Source organism: Myotis myotis, unplaced genomic scaffold (assembly GCF_014108235.1).
Source record: "Myotis myotis isolate mMyoMyo1 unplaced genomic scaffold, mMyoMyo1.p scaffold_m19_p_8, whole genome shotgun sequence".
Taxonomy (NCBI): Eukaryota; Metazoa; Chordata; class Mammalia; order Chiroptera; family Vespertilionidae; genus Myotis; species Myotis myotis.
In genome coordinates, this window is record NW_023416390.1 from 9,481,392 (window position 1) to 9,496,993 (window position 15,602).

General features: G+C 47.1%; 1 protein-coding gene across 16 annotated transcripts in view; it reads left to right on the forward strand.

Moving 5' to 3' along the window:
• The first annotated feature begins 469 nt into the window (after positions 1–469).
• The window catches only part of CFLAR (CASP8 and FADD like apoptosis regulator), a 44,446-nt gene continuing 29,313 nt past the window's right edge, over positions 470–15,602 (forward strand). For 3 of the 16 annotated variants that reach the window (XM_036319865.1, XM_036319875.1, XM_036319866.1), the window contains exons 1-2: positions 2,280–2,575; positions 15,000–15,400. In XM_036319865.1, coding sequence (XP_036175758.1) covers positions 15,120–15,400 — 281 coding nt within the window. In that variant the 5' untranslated portion in view covers positions 2,280–2,575; positions 15,000–15,119. Of the gene's footprint in view, positions 627–1,268; positions 1,706–2,279; positions 2,576–2,682; positions 3,392–7,468; positions 7,539–7,592; positions 7,740–10,021; positions 11,865–13,891; positions 14,444–14,479; positions 14,759–14,999; positions 15,401–15,602 lie in introns of those variants that run through there. The other 13 variants (XM_036319869.1, XM_036319867.1, XM_036319868.1 and 10 more) reach the window with 13 other exon arrangements.

Below are 15,602 nucleotides of genomic sequence, written 5' to 3' on the forward strand. Positions count from 1 at the left end.
TGCAAGAAGAGGGGCAGGCCTCTGCTTCCTATAGCATAGCTGCGAGGTGTTTTCTTAGGAATTTGAACCCAGCTGATCAGAAGGAGTCCTTCTGGGCGGGTACACTATTCTTTCACCACGGTCAATACTCTGTTGGTATTATTCTTGCCACTTTTCTGTAAATTTAAATTTATTTCAAGAAAAGTTAAAAATTAAAAGAAAAATCTCCAAGTAGTTATTAGGAACACATAGATGAAAACATGAAGTGCTCTCACATTTGCTAGTTATTCCCATACATCAGTAAAAAGCACTAGTAGTGTTTACTCCTAACGCCAACTAACCCTGCCGAAACAGCCCTGGGTTCGAGTAAACGGTTACAAGGGTTATAAACAGGAAATAGGGGTTGGCTGTGGTCCAGAGATCGTTCACCCCCCGGGGGCTGGTGAGTGGGGGGTCTCTGGCCCGAACACAGGGCCAGACGTAGGCCGGCAAACCGTGGTGTGCAGGGTTAAGGGAGGGACAGGCTCTTGGCAACGGGCGTTTGGCGTGTAGCAAAACGCCACGTTCACTTCCACTTTGCTGCTCAAGCGTCCGGGAAAGCGAAGCCTGAAAGGTCGCGGCGGTAGGAAAGCCCCGCGGACCGCACGGTACGTGGCCCTCTCCCTCCCGCCGCTCCGGCTCCAAACGCTCCAGACCTGGTTGCAGGCTGCGCGTCAGTGTCGCCCCGCGCCCCCGCGCCCCGCGTGCAGCCTCGCCCGCTCCGCATCCCCGGGCGCTCCCGAGACCTGGCCCTGGGCAGGGGGGTTCCCGGCAAAGGCCGGGACGGGGTGGGCCTTCTGGCAGGTGACTCACTCCTGCCCACTCTTTAGCTCTGGTTTGCCCGCGGGCACTGGCCGGGGCGGAGCCCCCCGCCCCCCGCCCCCCGCCCCCGCGCCCTCCCAACCCCCACCCCTGCCCACCCACTCCCCCGGCTCTCCCCGCACCCCGATTGCCTGGAGGGCTGCCAGAGGCTGCGGGCACCCCAGGTGTGGTCCCTCCGGGGCGCGGGATCCCCGGGACCCAGTAACCCGCGGCCAGCGGAGGCAAAAACCAGGCCGCCAGCTCGGGTGGCAGGTCGCCAGCGTCCTGCAAACTTGAGATCACAGGAGCAATGCCTGCGGTGAACTATTCGAAATGTTTTCCTTTTGAAAAGTTGATGCGAAAGGCTTTTTCTCTGCAGTGAGAGTGCGCGCGCTTAAGGGAGCAGCTGGCCTGGCAGCCGGGTTCCCTCTCTCGCCGCAGCCCAGCCCGGGGAGGGATCTCCAAGCCGAGCAATCGTACTTTCTGGCTAATGACGAGGGAGGGCAGCTTGTCTCGGGGAAGATCAGAACGATAGTATGTATGTGAAGCCTTAGAAAAAACCTGCTTCCAGTAGGTTTTTGCTGGATGGTGTCCGGGTTTGGACAGAAGGCCTGTTCTTTGAAATATTAACAATGGGTTGCAGTAGGACAAAGGGCACTGAAATGCAGACTAAGGTTCTGGTTCCAGGAACAGAAAGCATGTTCCAGGGACAGCAAGTAAATTCAAGGACGTTGGAGCTCTGGCGACTATTTTTATTTAACTTTGAAATTCGTTTACCCAACGAGAGGCGGTGCCTTTGGGTTGATAGCAAAACAAGTTAGACCGCCCCGACTGTGGGTAAAAAACTGAAGCCCGTGGAGACCCAGCTGTGGGTAAGAGATTTCAGGTAAGAGGAAGCACATTGCTGGCATTTTACCTCTGGTGGTGTCCTTAAATAATCTCACCAAAAAGAGTTTCATTTGGAGGACAGACAAGACAGCTAGACTCCACAAACAGAACCAAAGCGCGTTTGTTTGCCATCCAGAAGTTTTCACGTTTTTGCTAACACTTGTTTTACTTGCAGCTTCTAGGTTGGATGTCCTGATTAAAATGGCTTTTTCTAAGACTCCCTGTTTTACATTATGTTTGTAACTGATGGGTTTTTAATTCTTCTTCTTCCTCTTCTTGTTCCTCTTCTCCCCTCCTCTTCCTCCCCTTCCTCCTCCTCCCCCTCTTCCTCCCCCTCCCCCCTCTTCCTCCCCCTCCCCCCTCTTCCACCCCCTCCTCCCCCTCCTCTCCCTCCTCCCCCCCCTTTCTCCCCCTCCTCCTTCTCCTTAATTACTATTATTAGCGCTAGCAGGGGGCCCACTGGAAGCTGGAAGTAATTAAAGTATGTTTCCGTCCTCGGTTCTGGGGCGCCCCCAGCCGCGGCGCCCACTCATTTCCCACCCCGCGGGTAGTTTCCCGGGCGCCGGGGGATTGACTCTGTACAGAGACACGCAGTCTCGGGTGGAAGGCGCGGCGTGCGGGGCGGCCTGGAGGCGGTTCGGGGCTGCGTCGCAACAGGCTTCAGGAAGCCTGGCCCGGCCCGAGCCGCCGGGGCTGAGCTGCGGGTGACGCCCCGTCCACTTCCTCGTTCTTTCGGGACAAAGACCAACTCTGCAATTTCCCAGAGCTGGTCTGCGGGTGCTGGGTGCTGCGTGCTGCGAGCTGCGAGGGGTGGCGCCTGCCCCAGAGGAGGTCGGAGGTCCAGCTGAGCAGCTGGCGGCTGCCCTGCGTGAGTAAACCGAGGATCCCGCCCGCCCCTCTCCCCCACCTGCACGCTGTGCTGTCGCCCTGGACTCGGGGACTGTCGGGCACTGTCCCCGATCCGGGCAGGAGAGGGCTGAGTCTTGCTCTCAGCCCGTCGCCCCCTCTGAGCCTCCCGGAGACTCCTGCAGCACTCCTGGGCTCCCTCCGTCCATTCTTTCTTGCTTATAGGGCCCCAGAGGCTGATGACACTTGTGTCTCAGTCCTGACATGCCTCCTCTCCTTGGAACTCACTATCCTCCTGCCAGTATTTATGGAGCTTCTCTGGGCCAGGCAGAGCTCTGGGTGCCGGGGACGGCGAGATGGATTCGAACTTGGTTCCTTCCCCAGGCAGCCCCCAGCGTGGTGGGAGGAGACCCAGCAAAGTTACCTCCACAGCGAACTTGATGTCCAGCAGCTAGGCCAGGGCACCGACAGCCTGGGATACAAAGGAGCAAGCCAGACGGTTACAGAGCTGTCACACGGGGACTCCCATGGGTCCTTGCTTTCCTGACTATACTCAGAGAGGGAAGAATACTGTTACTGTTGAAATGCCCTGTTTCTGCCTTATATTCAGCTCCTGTCACTCCTCTAGGAAGATTTCACAGCCGGTCTGGGGGGTTCCTGAACTTGCATAAATCCAGGGGCTATTTTTGCACTTTACACAGGATTGCACTGTATTGTCATATTTCCTTTTAAAAAAACTTTCCAGTCAAGTTATTAGAATTATCTGCGTTAAAAATACATGCAGAATAAACGGAGAAAGTCTCTGGAGTCCATTGCCTAAGATAACCAAAGCTTACAGGTTAGTGTTGTTGTTGTTTAGACAGCTATGCACGCAAATGCAACCTTTTCAGTGTTTTAAAATATGTATATGTATTCTCTTATTTTGTCTGATGCCATTTCTCCAACTGTATTTCAGAACTGCTGGTGTTTGTTTTTCTTCTTTCAATTAATATGTAGTTTAACTCCCCCCTGGAATCAGGGTTTCTAATGACCCCTTTTCTTGTTTTTGAGAAGGTGTGTATCCACAATTAACATTTCATTCATCTGCTTGTTCAGAAGCCGGAATGTTTTTTTTTTTTCTCCCTCCTCAACTATGGGTTTAGAGGAATAATTTCTTCTTTGACCTCTTGTACATACAAATGAATGAATGGACATATGTATTCATATATGTAATAGGTATATTCTTGAATCTTTTCTTTCCAGATGAAACTGCTTCCTTTCCTCACCCCCACTTCGTACCTTGTTTTGTATTTATGTTTCTCTGGTGTGGTCTCCACTTTTAGCCACTTTGTCTTTTCAACCATTTAATTTTTTGTGCAGAACAGACAAAAAGCTTCTTCATTGTTTTCCTCTTATTCTAGATATTGGGCTGTCATTTTCAGTATTTCTCTACTTATGAAAGAACTAAGCTCCTCTAATTTGATACCACATTTACCTGCATATTCAAGATGGTTTATGTCTTCTGCAGTGAACTGGGGCCTGCGGGCTGGGGGCAGCTCCTGCATTGAGTATCTGCCCCCTTGTGGTCAGTGTGTGTCATAGCGACCGGTCGATTTGCATAGTAGGCTTTTATTATTTAGGACTAGAGGCCTGGTGCACAAAAATTTGTGCACTCGGGGCGGGGGGGAGGGAGCGTCCCTCAGCCCGGCCTGTGCCCTCTCGCAGTCTGGGACCCCTCGGGAGATAACGACCTGCTGGCTTAGGCCTGCTCCCGGGTGGTAGAGGGCAGGCCCAATCCCTAGGTGCAGCCCCTGGTCGGGCTCAAAGCAGGGCCGATTGGGGAGTTGGGGCACTGCCCCCTGTCATGCACAGAGCAGGGCAGATCGGGAGGTTGCAATGCCACCCTCAGTCACGCTCAGGGTAGGGCCGATTGGGGGGTTGGGGCACCGCCCCCGTCACACTCAAGGCAGGGTTGATGGGGAGGTTGCGGCGCCACCCCCTGTCACGCACAGAGCAGGGCCAATCAGGGAGTTGGGGCGCTGCCCCCTGTCACTCACAGAGCAGGGCCCATCAAGGGGTTGGGGCTCTGTACCCTGTCACACACAGAGCAGGGTGGATCAGGGGGTTGGGGCGCCGCACCCTGTCACACTCAGGGCAGGGCCGATCAGGGGGTTGGGGTGCTGCCACTGTCACAGTCAGGGCAGGGCCGATCAGGGGATTGGGGAGCTCCCCCCTATCAGGCACAGAGCAGGGCCGATCAGGGGGTTGGGGCGCCTTCCCCTGTCACAAACAGAGCAGGGCGGATAGGGAGGTTGTGGCCCCAACCCCTGTCACACACAGAGCCGCAGGGCGATCGGGGTTTGGGTGCTGCCCCCTGTCACGCTGTTCCAGGGGCCAGGAGGCCTTGTGGCTCCGCTGATCCTGGTGCTGGGAGGCATATTACCCTTTTACTATATAGGATAGAGGCCTGGTGCACGGGTGGGGGCCGGCTGGTTTGCCCTGAAGGGTGTCCTGGATCAGGGTGGGGGTCCCACTTGGGTGCCTGGCCAGCCTGGATGAGGCGATGATGGCTGTTTGCATCTGGTCACACCCCCTTCAGGGTGGCGGTCCCCACTGGGGTGCCTGGCCAGTCTGGGTGAGGGGCTGAGGGCAGTTTTCAGGCTGGCGGGTGACTGAAGCTCCCAACTGCTCCTTTTTTCCTTTTTTTTTTTTTATTCTTGGATTTATGGCTGTCACTGGAGCTGAGAGCCCGCTTTAGCTGTGAGACCTCGCTGCTGAAAGCAGGTTTCTGGCTTTGTTTACTTTCTGTATTTGAAACTTTGTTTGCAACCCAGCTCTGAGATCCCGGCTGACTGAAAATAGGTTTCTGGGGTTTTGTTTAGCTTCTATATTTGTAACAATGTTTCTTAGCAGCTCAGAGCCCAGCAGCGGCAGGCGGGGAACGGGGAACGTTGGAGTCCTCCGTCACTGAAACAAGCAAGCCACCTGTTCGTGTCAGTAGCCTGGCTGCCGGCCGCCATCTTGGCTGGCAGTTAATTTGCATATCACCCTGATTAGCCAATGGGAAGGGTAGCGGTCGTATGGCTAATTACCATGTTTCCCTTTTATTAGATAGGATGAGTAAGGCATTACACATGGCCTTAGTAATGGAGTTATGTAATGATGATCAGTCAGGTCAAGGCTGAGGAGAATGAGCTTGGCAGGCCTGTCAAGGTCCACCACAGCCTAATGAAGATGAATAAGAAATTAATCTGTCCTCAAGGATCTTACCACAGGTGACAGGTGCCCAAACTAGTATAAGACAAATGCCAGACAAGAGTAAAAAGGATGCTGTGAAGCAAGAGGAGGTGACCTGATTTGGGGGTCAAGACAAGCTTATGGGAGAGATACCTGGGAAGATGGGAGAGAATTTCAATAGGCAGGGACTGAAAAGAAGGAATTTCCGACTGGAAGCAAATACTTGAGCAATGCTGTTGGGACAGGAGAACACTGTCCAGGGAATATTGAGATTTTTTTTTCCTATTTATTTTTATTTATTTATTTATTTTTATTGCTTAAAATATTACAATGAGTAGTACATTTGTTTCCTCCCCCCCCCCCACCCCCGCCAATGTTGAGATTTTTATATGTCTTGATTTAGATGATGGGTGGGACAGAGGTGGGAGATACTGTTAGGTGTTTGGTCTCTGTATGAGAAGTTTGCCCTAGCAAAGGCTTAACTTTGGTAAAGAAGGAGGGGTCCACTATATTAAGCAGATGTAGCTTTATTGTCCCTAGTAATTCTGCTTATGTTGCTGTATTTAGTTAAATAATTCATGATTTTAAAAAATATATTTTATTGATTTTTACAGAGAGGAAGGGAGAGGGATAGAGAGTTAGAAACATCGATGAGAGAGAAACATCGATCAGCTGCCTCCTGCACACCTCCTATGGGGGATGTACCCACAACCAAGGTACATGCCCTTGACCGGAATTGAACCTGGGACCCTTCAGTTCACAGGCCGACGCTCTGCCACTGAGCCACATGGGTCAGGGCCATGATTTCTTTTTGATCTATCCTTTCTCATTCTGTGGTTCTTTCATTCCTTTGTTTATCTAGTCTGGATGATGCTACTGTTATGAACCAAGGAAGTAATTGAAAGTAAGGATATGCTGGAATTTGTGGGAGCTTCCCTGGGAGTCATGGGGCTGAGCCTCACCAAATAAGTTTATAACATATACCTTTAAATTTTATGTTATTTTATAAGTGAGATCATCTATTGTTTGTGGGCAATTTGCAGTAATTGAAATGCACTGCTTGTGAAGCCACATAATTTTGAATGTGTGTTTTTAGCCACGGATGCAGAAGTAGTAACACACCAAATTGGCGTGTGTTTATGCTTCAGCCTAAGTACGTGGTCTTTTAGACTATGTTTGGTATGTATCCTTGGCACTTCAAAAATTCCAGAAACCATGTGAGGAATTACTACATCTCATTTTATTTTATTTACTTTTAAAAATTATTTTTATTGATTTTTAGAGAGAGAGGAAGGGAGAGGGAGAGATAGAAACATCAATCTGCTGCCTCCTGCATGCCCCCTACTGGGGATGGAGCCTGAAACTCAGGCATATGCCCTGACCAGGAATGGAACAGGTGGCCTCTCCGTGCATGGGACAGCACTCAACCAACTGAGCCATGTCGGCTGGGCCACATCTCATTTTAAATATTGGGGGGGGGGGGCACAAAATGGCACTTTATAGTTGCAGGAGGAAAGAGGGGTTTATTGTATTAGCAGTTTGAATTGTTACCCACACAGCCCACATCCACAGAGTCTGTGCATGAATGGAGAAGGAAAGTGGGTTCTGTTATGTTCAGAGTGAATGCACAGAGCTCCTGTGAGATGGCCTCATTTTATGTTGCCTTGAGGGTCAAGTAACCCCTTCTTTATCCTTCCAGAAACTTCTGTGTGACTGCGTCTGGGGCCTTCTCATCTCAGTGGGGATTCCCAGACAGCTACCTGAAAGCGGCAAGTTTGCATGCAGCTTTCTGCAGCTGGCAGGGCAGGCGGGCTTCTCTGCATTAGCACCTGTTCATGGTGTTGCTGGGGAACTGTTTACTTCTCTACTGCAGCTCGGTGGACGTGACCTTGCTTTCATGCTAGGCCGTGAGTGACCTTGCTCCAGGGAGCAAAGCAGTATAAAGAATGGAATCTGAAGTATGTCCTTGGGTAGGTTAAAGTAGGACGGGAACCAGTCGTGCTGGCTGCTGTGCTACTGATTACAGAGAATGTTATGTGCTTTGGATATCAGATGGTTTGGAGGCAAAGTAGACATTCTGTGAGAAAAATTGGTCACCTATTAGAGCTAATGCTGGATGCCAGGGAGTTATGTAACACGGTAGAAGGTGTTACTGACCAAGTCTGTGTGGGCTCTTCCTAGGAGATGCACAGTAGCAGGTGATTCGGCGGGCCCTGAAGCGGAGAAGGGTTTTGCTAGGCAGGTAAATGGAAGAGGTAATCCGGGCAAAGGCTCACAGTATGCATGGGAAAGAAAGAACTCCTTGTTTGGTTGAAGCCGAATGTGCAAGGTGGGTGTTAATGAGAGGTGAGGGCAGGAGCTGGACCACAAGAGGCCTTGAATGCAAAGAAAATTGGAACCTGCCTTGGGAGAGGAGGAACCCTTAGAAGGTTTGAATTAGGAAAGTGACTTGGTTCAACCATGAACTTCAGAAAGTTCATTCTGATAGGAGTTCAGTCTGGAGAGGGTGAAGTCATAGGCAGGGGGAGCAGAAAGTTCAGGGGAATAGAAAGGTCAGGGGAACAGTCTGGGAGAGGGATGGATGGGAGGGCACACCCTCATTTAAGGAGCAGGTGCAGAAGGAGGGTGTGGAGAGTCAGAGGTTAGCAAGGGACTGCATAGAATGCAGAGGTGTGAGGTCAGCCAAGGTAGGATCAAGGCGGGGTTAATCAGCAGACCCCCGATGTGGCCACTAGGAGGTCCCCAAGTCCTCTACAAGAGCACTGTCAGCAGGAATGGGACAGCAGGGTGAGCAAAGAGAGGCACCACCTCAGACACAACATTTAAGGGGGTGCTTAAAAACGCAGTAATCAAGATATAGTATTCTAATGCAATGTTTTGAAAAAAAATTGACATTCATGCAAAAAATCCATAATGAACCAAATATCAACATTTAAAACAGACAGCATTAGTACTACTGATTTTTCCTTCGGCAGGTTGTAGTTTGGCTCCGTACGGAGTGTCACTGTGTAAAGGATGTGGGGGGAGGGAGGATGCAGGTGGAGGCTTAGTGAGGAGTGGATTGAAGTTGAAGTAACCTAAGGACTGAGGGCAGACTCTTCATTCATAAAGGCCCAGCTTCACATGAAAGTAAACTACTGAAAGGATCAGTCTATCTAGGACAGGGGTGGGCAACCTTTTTGTGAGTGCGTGCCAAAACCGGCAAAATCTCTGACTCAAAATTCTTCTGCGTGCCAACCCTAATTTTTTGAGAACATGTTATGCCAAGTTGATATCTCTTAAGGTGTACGTATGTGAAGAAACTTGAAGAAATAATAAAATTCATTCGAGTGAGGAAAACACAGTATATGGTGATGAAAAATACATTTATTTTTTAATGTATACATGTACACTGATAGTCTGACAGAAAACTTTATGACTCCGTTTGATGTTATCAGTGGGACTTTTGCTGCTGCATCACTGATGACAGAGATTCCACATCAGGTTTCTATTTCGTGACCTTCAGAGATATGCACGAGCTACTACTTTCATCCATCAGGCTACTCCTATTACGAGACTTAACAAAATTCATCAGTGAGAACAAAGATTCACAAGCGTATGTGGATGAAAACATGGAGAGTAACGCTGTTGCAAAGTTTTTTAAACAGAAAAAATTTTCTGGAATGGCATTCCAAGTCCTCAAAAGTTCGTTTTTGACACTTCTCTCTGGTACTCCTGTCTCTAATCGCTTTTTTTCCCAATGTTTTCCAAGTCAACTCTAAGGTCAATAAATTTCTGCTTCCAAATTGAGCTACTCTGAAATTCAGTCAACTGCATTTCAAAGTCAGCCATGTCTATCCATGAAAACATTTGTAAGTTTAGTTCCTCCAGTTTCGTGCTGTCTGAAAACCTCATGAATTTTGCTGTCTCTTCCAGTTCTCTAAATTTCGCAAATCTTGAGAAGAACTGCTCAATAGTTGACTCGATGATGTTTAAAAACAGCTTTTGAAGGCTTTGACAGTCTGTTCTGTCATCTTTTGGGAGGTCTTTGATGTGCCTCTTGAGGTTTGGGAAATATCTAAATCTCTCACCATCCACATCCCTCTTAAAGACTTCCAGTTTCTTTTCTAAAGCCTTTATGTAACCAAACATAACATCAAGTGTCTTGCCAGTTCCTTGTAATTTAACATTTAAGTCATTCAAATGTTGACAAAAATTGTAAATGGAAGATTATAAGAGAGGGTTCCGCGTGCCAGCAAAAGTTACTGGCGTGCCATGTTTGGCACGCGTTCCAGGGGTTGCCCACCCCTGATCTAGGGGATCTGAGGCTTAAGGCTTTTTCTTGTTGTTGCGGTTTTTTAAGATGGAAGAGACCTTAACATGTTTACAAGCTGAGGGAAGGAGTCCCTGGGCCTAGGGAAAGGTTGACCAAAGAGCTCATGGAGACAGGAGGGCACAAGGGGAGTGGTTGGCCCTGGGCAAGCTGACGGACAACAGGTGCCAGCCCCACAGTGGGAATGTGGAAGGTTACTGGAGTTCAACCCTGGTAAATGTCAGTCATCTGATAACCCGCACCCCTGGGTGGTGATGGGATGGAAGGGAGCAGCGTGGGTGGCGCCATTGTGAGGTTATGGGAAAGTAGCTGACCAAGGTCCTGTAAAAATGGTTTCAGAGCAGCAGTAAGGAAACCTAAGGGTGTGGTGTGATTCCCCCACCCCCACCCCCTTCAGCCAGACTTGCTATTCTGGACGTATGTGTGGAGGAGGCTCACCGTTGAGGATGGGATGCTGGGGTGATGAACCATTCTGCTTTTCCCAGGACGGAGGAATTTTCTGGGACACAGAACTTTTGGTGCTAAAACTGGGAAGTCCTGGCAAATCAGGACCAGCTGGTCACTCAAGGTGTTGCAGAGCTGGTGGCCAGGAGGCAACATGGCAAGAGAATTGAGGGTGCTAGCTGGTGAGAGTTTGTAGCTTATGCTCTCAGTCCAGTCTGGGGAGAAAGGGAAGTGAGGCTATTACTTGGTAGTAATTTGTGATCATACCTTCATTCATTCAACAAGTATTAATTGAGTGCCTACTATGCTGAGGTCCACACAGAGGATTTAACCAGAAAGAAGACAGGAATGCCCTCATGGACCCTCCTTCCGTGGTGGCTAATGTCAGTTGGTCTTCAGGACCCATTCTCACCTCTGTCCAGAGGGCGGACAACTACAGTCTGCATCTCCCCGGCTTCTTTAAAAGTAGGATGTGACTTTAGTTCTGCCAATTAGGTGCATTCAGGCAAGATTTACAAACAGCAGTGAGGTAGAGGCCAATAGCTGGTTGCTTTTCTCTGTTTCTCTGCTGACAAGCATGGTGGTGATGACTTGGGGATCTGGGTAGCAGCGTTTAGGTGTCCAGTCACCAGGTGTGGCGTTGGTGGAGGCAGGTGTGCTGGCGGTGGGTTGCCTCCTGGTAGCTGGGTCACCGTGGGTGTTCTTGAGCTCAGTTCTCCCTGTGGCGGCCTCCTGATTCCCCACTGAGATACGGTCTTCGTGGGAGTCCCAGGAATCTTCCTCAGGAGCCCAGCCAAGAGCCCCTTCCCCTAGCCCTTGCTGCAGTTTTATAAACACCCATATTGAATGTATTTCCATGGAAAATACCTCATTTCTGTTTCTAAAACCTGGCACACGTTCTATTGGCCAAAGTTGTGGGGATTCACTTTGGAAATTAACAGCTGAGTTTTTTTAAATGATCATTGAACCCTTGCACAAATCCCACTCGAGAAATGAAACTGCTACTGGTCTTGGGTTTTGTGTCTCACTGTGAAGATCGGAACAGTTTGTACCAGGGTATGGGGGTGGAAGAAGGGGGAGGCATCATCATCAAGTTACAATTTGACAGAAGAGGGCAGGGGAGTAGAAAAGGGGAATTTTTAAAAGAATTCTATATACCTATCGATGCCAGTTACGTCTGGCTAGAAAAGGCTTACTGTAGTAGAGTGAAATGAAACTAATCTAATGATGATGACATCAGGAAGACTGGGCATTTAAAAGCAGGGGAAAAAAATAATTGGACTCACATAGCCCCTCTGTCCCTCATCCAAGTGAGGCGAAGCAAGTGACTTCGGAGGAGGTGAGTGGCGTGTGGAGCTGGCAGCGCAGGCAGGGTGGGGCTGCAAGCCATGGGCACTGGGCTTCACAGAACTCTGCAGACCTCATTCCACCTGCTGCCACCCCTCCTTGCCCCTGGCCACATCTTCTGAGTCATGTTAAGTACAATCTGACCAGTTCTTTTTGAGGATAACTTTGGGATGCCTCTAGGATTCCTTGTTCTAAAGCTTGTCTATACGTGCACCAGGGAAGCTCTAAAAGCATTCTGGATGCTGTGAAATACGTGTACAGAAGAGACCGAAGCTAATTTTTCTTTTTAAAGATCTATAAGGTTTCCTTTTGGCTTGCTACTGTTTTCTAATTTTATTGTACTGTGTTCAGAGAATGTGGTACGAGGTATATTTATTTTAGTATCTGTATACCTAATGTCCGGCTTATGAAGCAAAATATTACACGTTCAGTCATTTCAAAATATTATAAGTTCAGCCTCTGTATTTTTATCTAGTCACATTCCATTCATCCTGTCATGGAAAAAAATTCAGTATTTATTATTGCTATGTATGTTTTAATATTTTCACTACACACCTCACTCCCTAAACAATATACAGTGGGGCAAAAGTAGGTTTGCAGTTGTGAGTACTCGAAACATGAGTTTATTCTTGTTTTATTAATTATTGTATTATTTTCCATATGAACAATTGTAAAACTACTTTACTCCGCCCTGTATGGTATTATTTTTTAAGCATTTAGGGTTTTAATGTATGCTTTAGCAATTTGCTTTTTGCCTAGGCAAAAATATTTCTTTTGTTTTGCTTTTTCTTTGTAAGATTCATGAAGTAGTAGTTTATTTTCAGGGCCATGTGGTACTTTATTAAAGGACTATAACTTTAAAATCTATATCTATATCTATATCTATATCTATATCTATATCTATATCTATATCTATATCTATATCTATATCTATATCTATATATCTATCTATCTTTGATCTCAGAGGGGAAAGGAGAGGGAGAGAGAGATAGAAATATCAATGATGAGAGAGAATTATTGATTTGCTGCCTCCTGCACAGCCCCTACTGGGGATCGAGCTTACAACCTGGCACCTTCCCTGACTGGGAATTGAACCAGAAACCTCTTAGTTCCTGGTCATTGCTCAACTGCTGAGCCCACCAGCTGGGCTGTATATAAATATTTTATAGGTTAATTTATAAAAACTACTAACAAAATTGTGACTTTTAGTGAATAAAGAAAGAACTTGACCTCATTTAATGGAAACTAGTGGCTATTAACATGCCTATGAGTAGAGTATAGATTTAGGCTTTCTGAAACACATAAAATTAATATTCAGCTTTCAGATGAAAAAAATAGTTTGAGTACCAGTTACTTTTTACTTTCATTGAGCAATAATTTTGTAAATTGCATTACTCTAATTATTCACAAGAGGCCATATGTAAGTGAATTTTGGATGAATGGGAATGGGATTGGTGTAGACACATCAATACTTATTAACAAGTATACATTAGATAAAATGTCTATTTTTATTAAGAGCTCACCCATTTACACTGGTAGTGGGAGGCCAGTGTGAAAAGTATGAATGAATGGTCTATTTTAAAATAAAATATTTAAAAATTTTAAGAAATAAAATAAATGTAATTTTATTACTTTCAGACTCTTTAATATTTTCATTGATGGATAGTTCTGGAATTTTAGGAAAATTGTGCTTCCTCTAAGAATCTGTTTTGTTTTTCTTTTCTTTGACAGCAAGAACTATATATTTAATGTCCCAAATACCCCTTTTTGCTTTGACTGCCAGGGAGCTCAGGGACAAATTCACAGCCTACTAAAATCTGTTTAGGCCTTTCTGGCCTGCATGTTTGCATTGTATTTACCACTCCAACCCATTTCAACTTTGTAACCTAATTTTTTCCTTTGTTTACGTATATAAAATTTTCCTGCTTATGAAATTTTATTTAAGATGCCTCAAATCTTTTGTGGACTGAGATTATATATAAATAAAAATTATTTATAAATAAATAAAATAGATTCAGTGTTCTTTTCACTAAGTTTAGCTACATAAGTATATAAATATACTTGTATGCAAATATGTAGCAACAACACCTTGCAGTTGGGTTGTGTTTCCAGTTATTTATTTGCTGTGGTTAGCTTTTAACCCCCAAGGTTCTCTGATAGAAACAGACTAGGTACTACTCTCCCAGAACACTAACATTTTTAAGCGTAAAACATAGCCATGAAACTTTAGAATAGATGGTGACTGCCATTTGCAGCTTAAACTTGGAAAGAAAATAGGTTGTGTTCCACTGAAAGAAGTTCAGAATGTACCCATGGCATGGCCTCCCCACCACTCCCACCCAGATCCCATCCCAGGACTGGGATCTTTCCCCACATCTGTTCCACTTCCTTCCTTCCACTGGTACCGTCAGGAACTCTAGTGACAATTGCTGCCCTGGAACTTCCAGGGGGGAGGGTGGCCACAAAGAGGGGATCAGAACTGGACAAGGTTCAGCTGTGGTGGCGGGTCCTACAAGCATTCATGGTGAAGCCGTGAAAAAAGCCTGGGACGTTGGGAGGATGGCAGTGAAGGTTTGTTACGTACAGGTAGAATGAGGGATTTTAAAGTAGGAGAAGTAGGAATAGATGCCTCTTTCTCCCATTATTTTTGATCCCCCACAGAGGGCCGGTCCCTTTGTGTCAGCTTGCCTGGGCTAGGTCACGGAAAGAGGAAGTTAACTCTTGTGATGCCAGTTTCGTCTGTCCTCTCAGCTGCTTAGTAATTGGGTTTTTCCTCCTCTAGTAAAATTTGCCATTTAGTCACAACCTATTTTCTTTCCAAGTTTAATCAACTTCTTGTATGATTTCATACATTCCTCACCACATCATACATTCTAATAATTTCTGGTAAGCGTGTGGGTGTTTTGGGGGGAAATTTTGTCTCTGATTTTATTTGCCTTAAAATGTAAATTATTTTCTTTGTCTTGGTTTTGGATCCGTTTGTCTATTGAGGGTCGCTCTTTGTAGACTTCACAATATGAATTTAATCTCCTGGAGACCAGCAAGAAAGGAAAAGCCCCTATTTTGAATTTTAAGCATAAGTTCCTTTGATAAGAAGATTTTTAAAAAAATTCCCTTTTAACCACAGAACACCTCCATTGGAAAGGATTCTGAAAGAAATGAAGAAGCCCATCAGAAATGAAGTCAGTGGCCTCATGGCCTTCTGTTGACTGGACTGGCGTCTTGCCCCTGCGAGGCACTCTGCAGGATGTTTGCTGAGGTCATTCATCAGATTGACGAGGCGCTCGATGAAGATGAGAGGGAGATGCTCCTGTTTCTGTGCCGAGACGTTGTTGCAGATGTGTCCGCATTTAACGTCAGGGACCTTTTGGACAGTTTAAATGAAAGAGGAAAGCTGTCTCACATGGGCCTGGCTGAGCTGCTCTACAGAGTGAGGCGGTTTGACCTGCTCAAGCGGATCTTGAAGATGGACAAAAGGGCAGTGGAGGCCCACCTGCTCGGACACCCACATCTTGTTTCAGACTACAGGTAAGGCTGAGGCTGGGAGGGAGGCAGGTGGTTGAGACTTCTGAACGAGAGAAACAAGGACAGTGAGAAAAGCAGCTTCGTTATTTCCTCTGCTCACTGATCCAACGGCTGTATAATGTTACTTCATTCCTTTAAGGCACAGCGGTTCTCAACCTGTGGGTCGCGACCCCTTTGGGGGTCGAACGACCCTTTCACAGGGGTC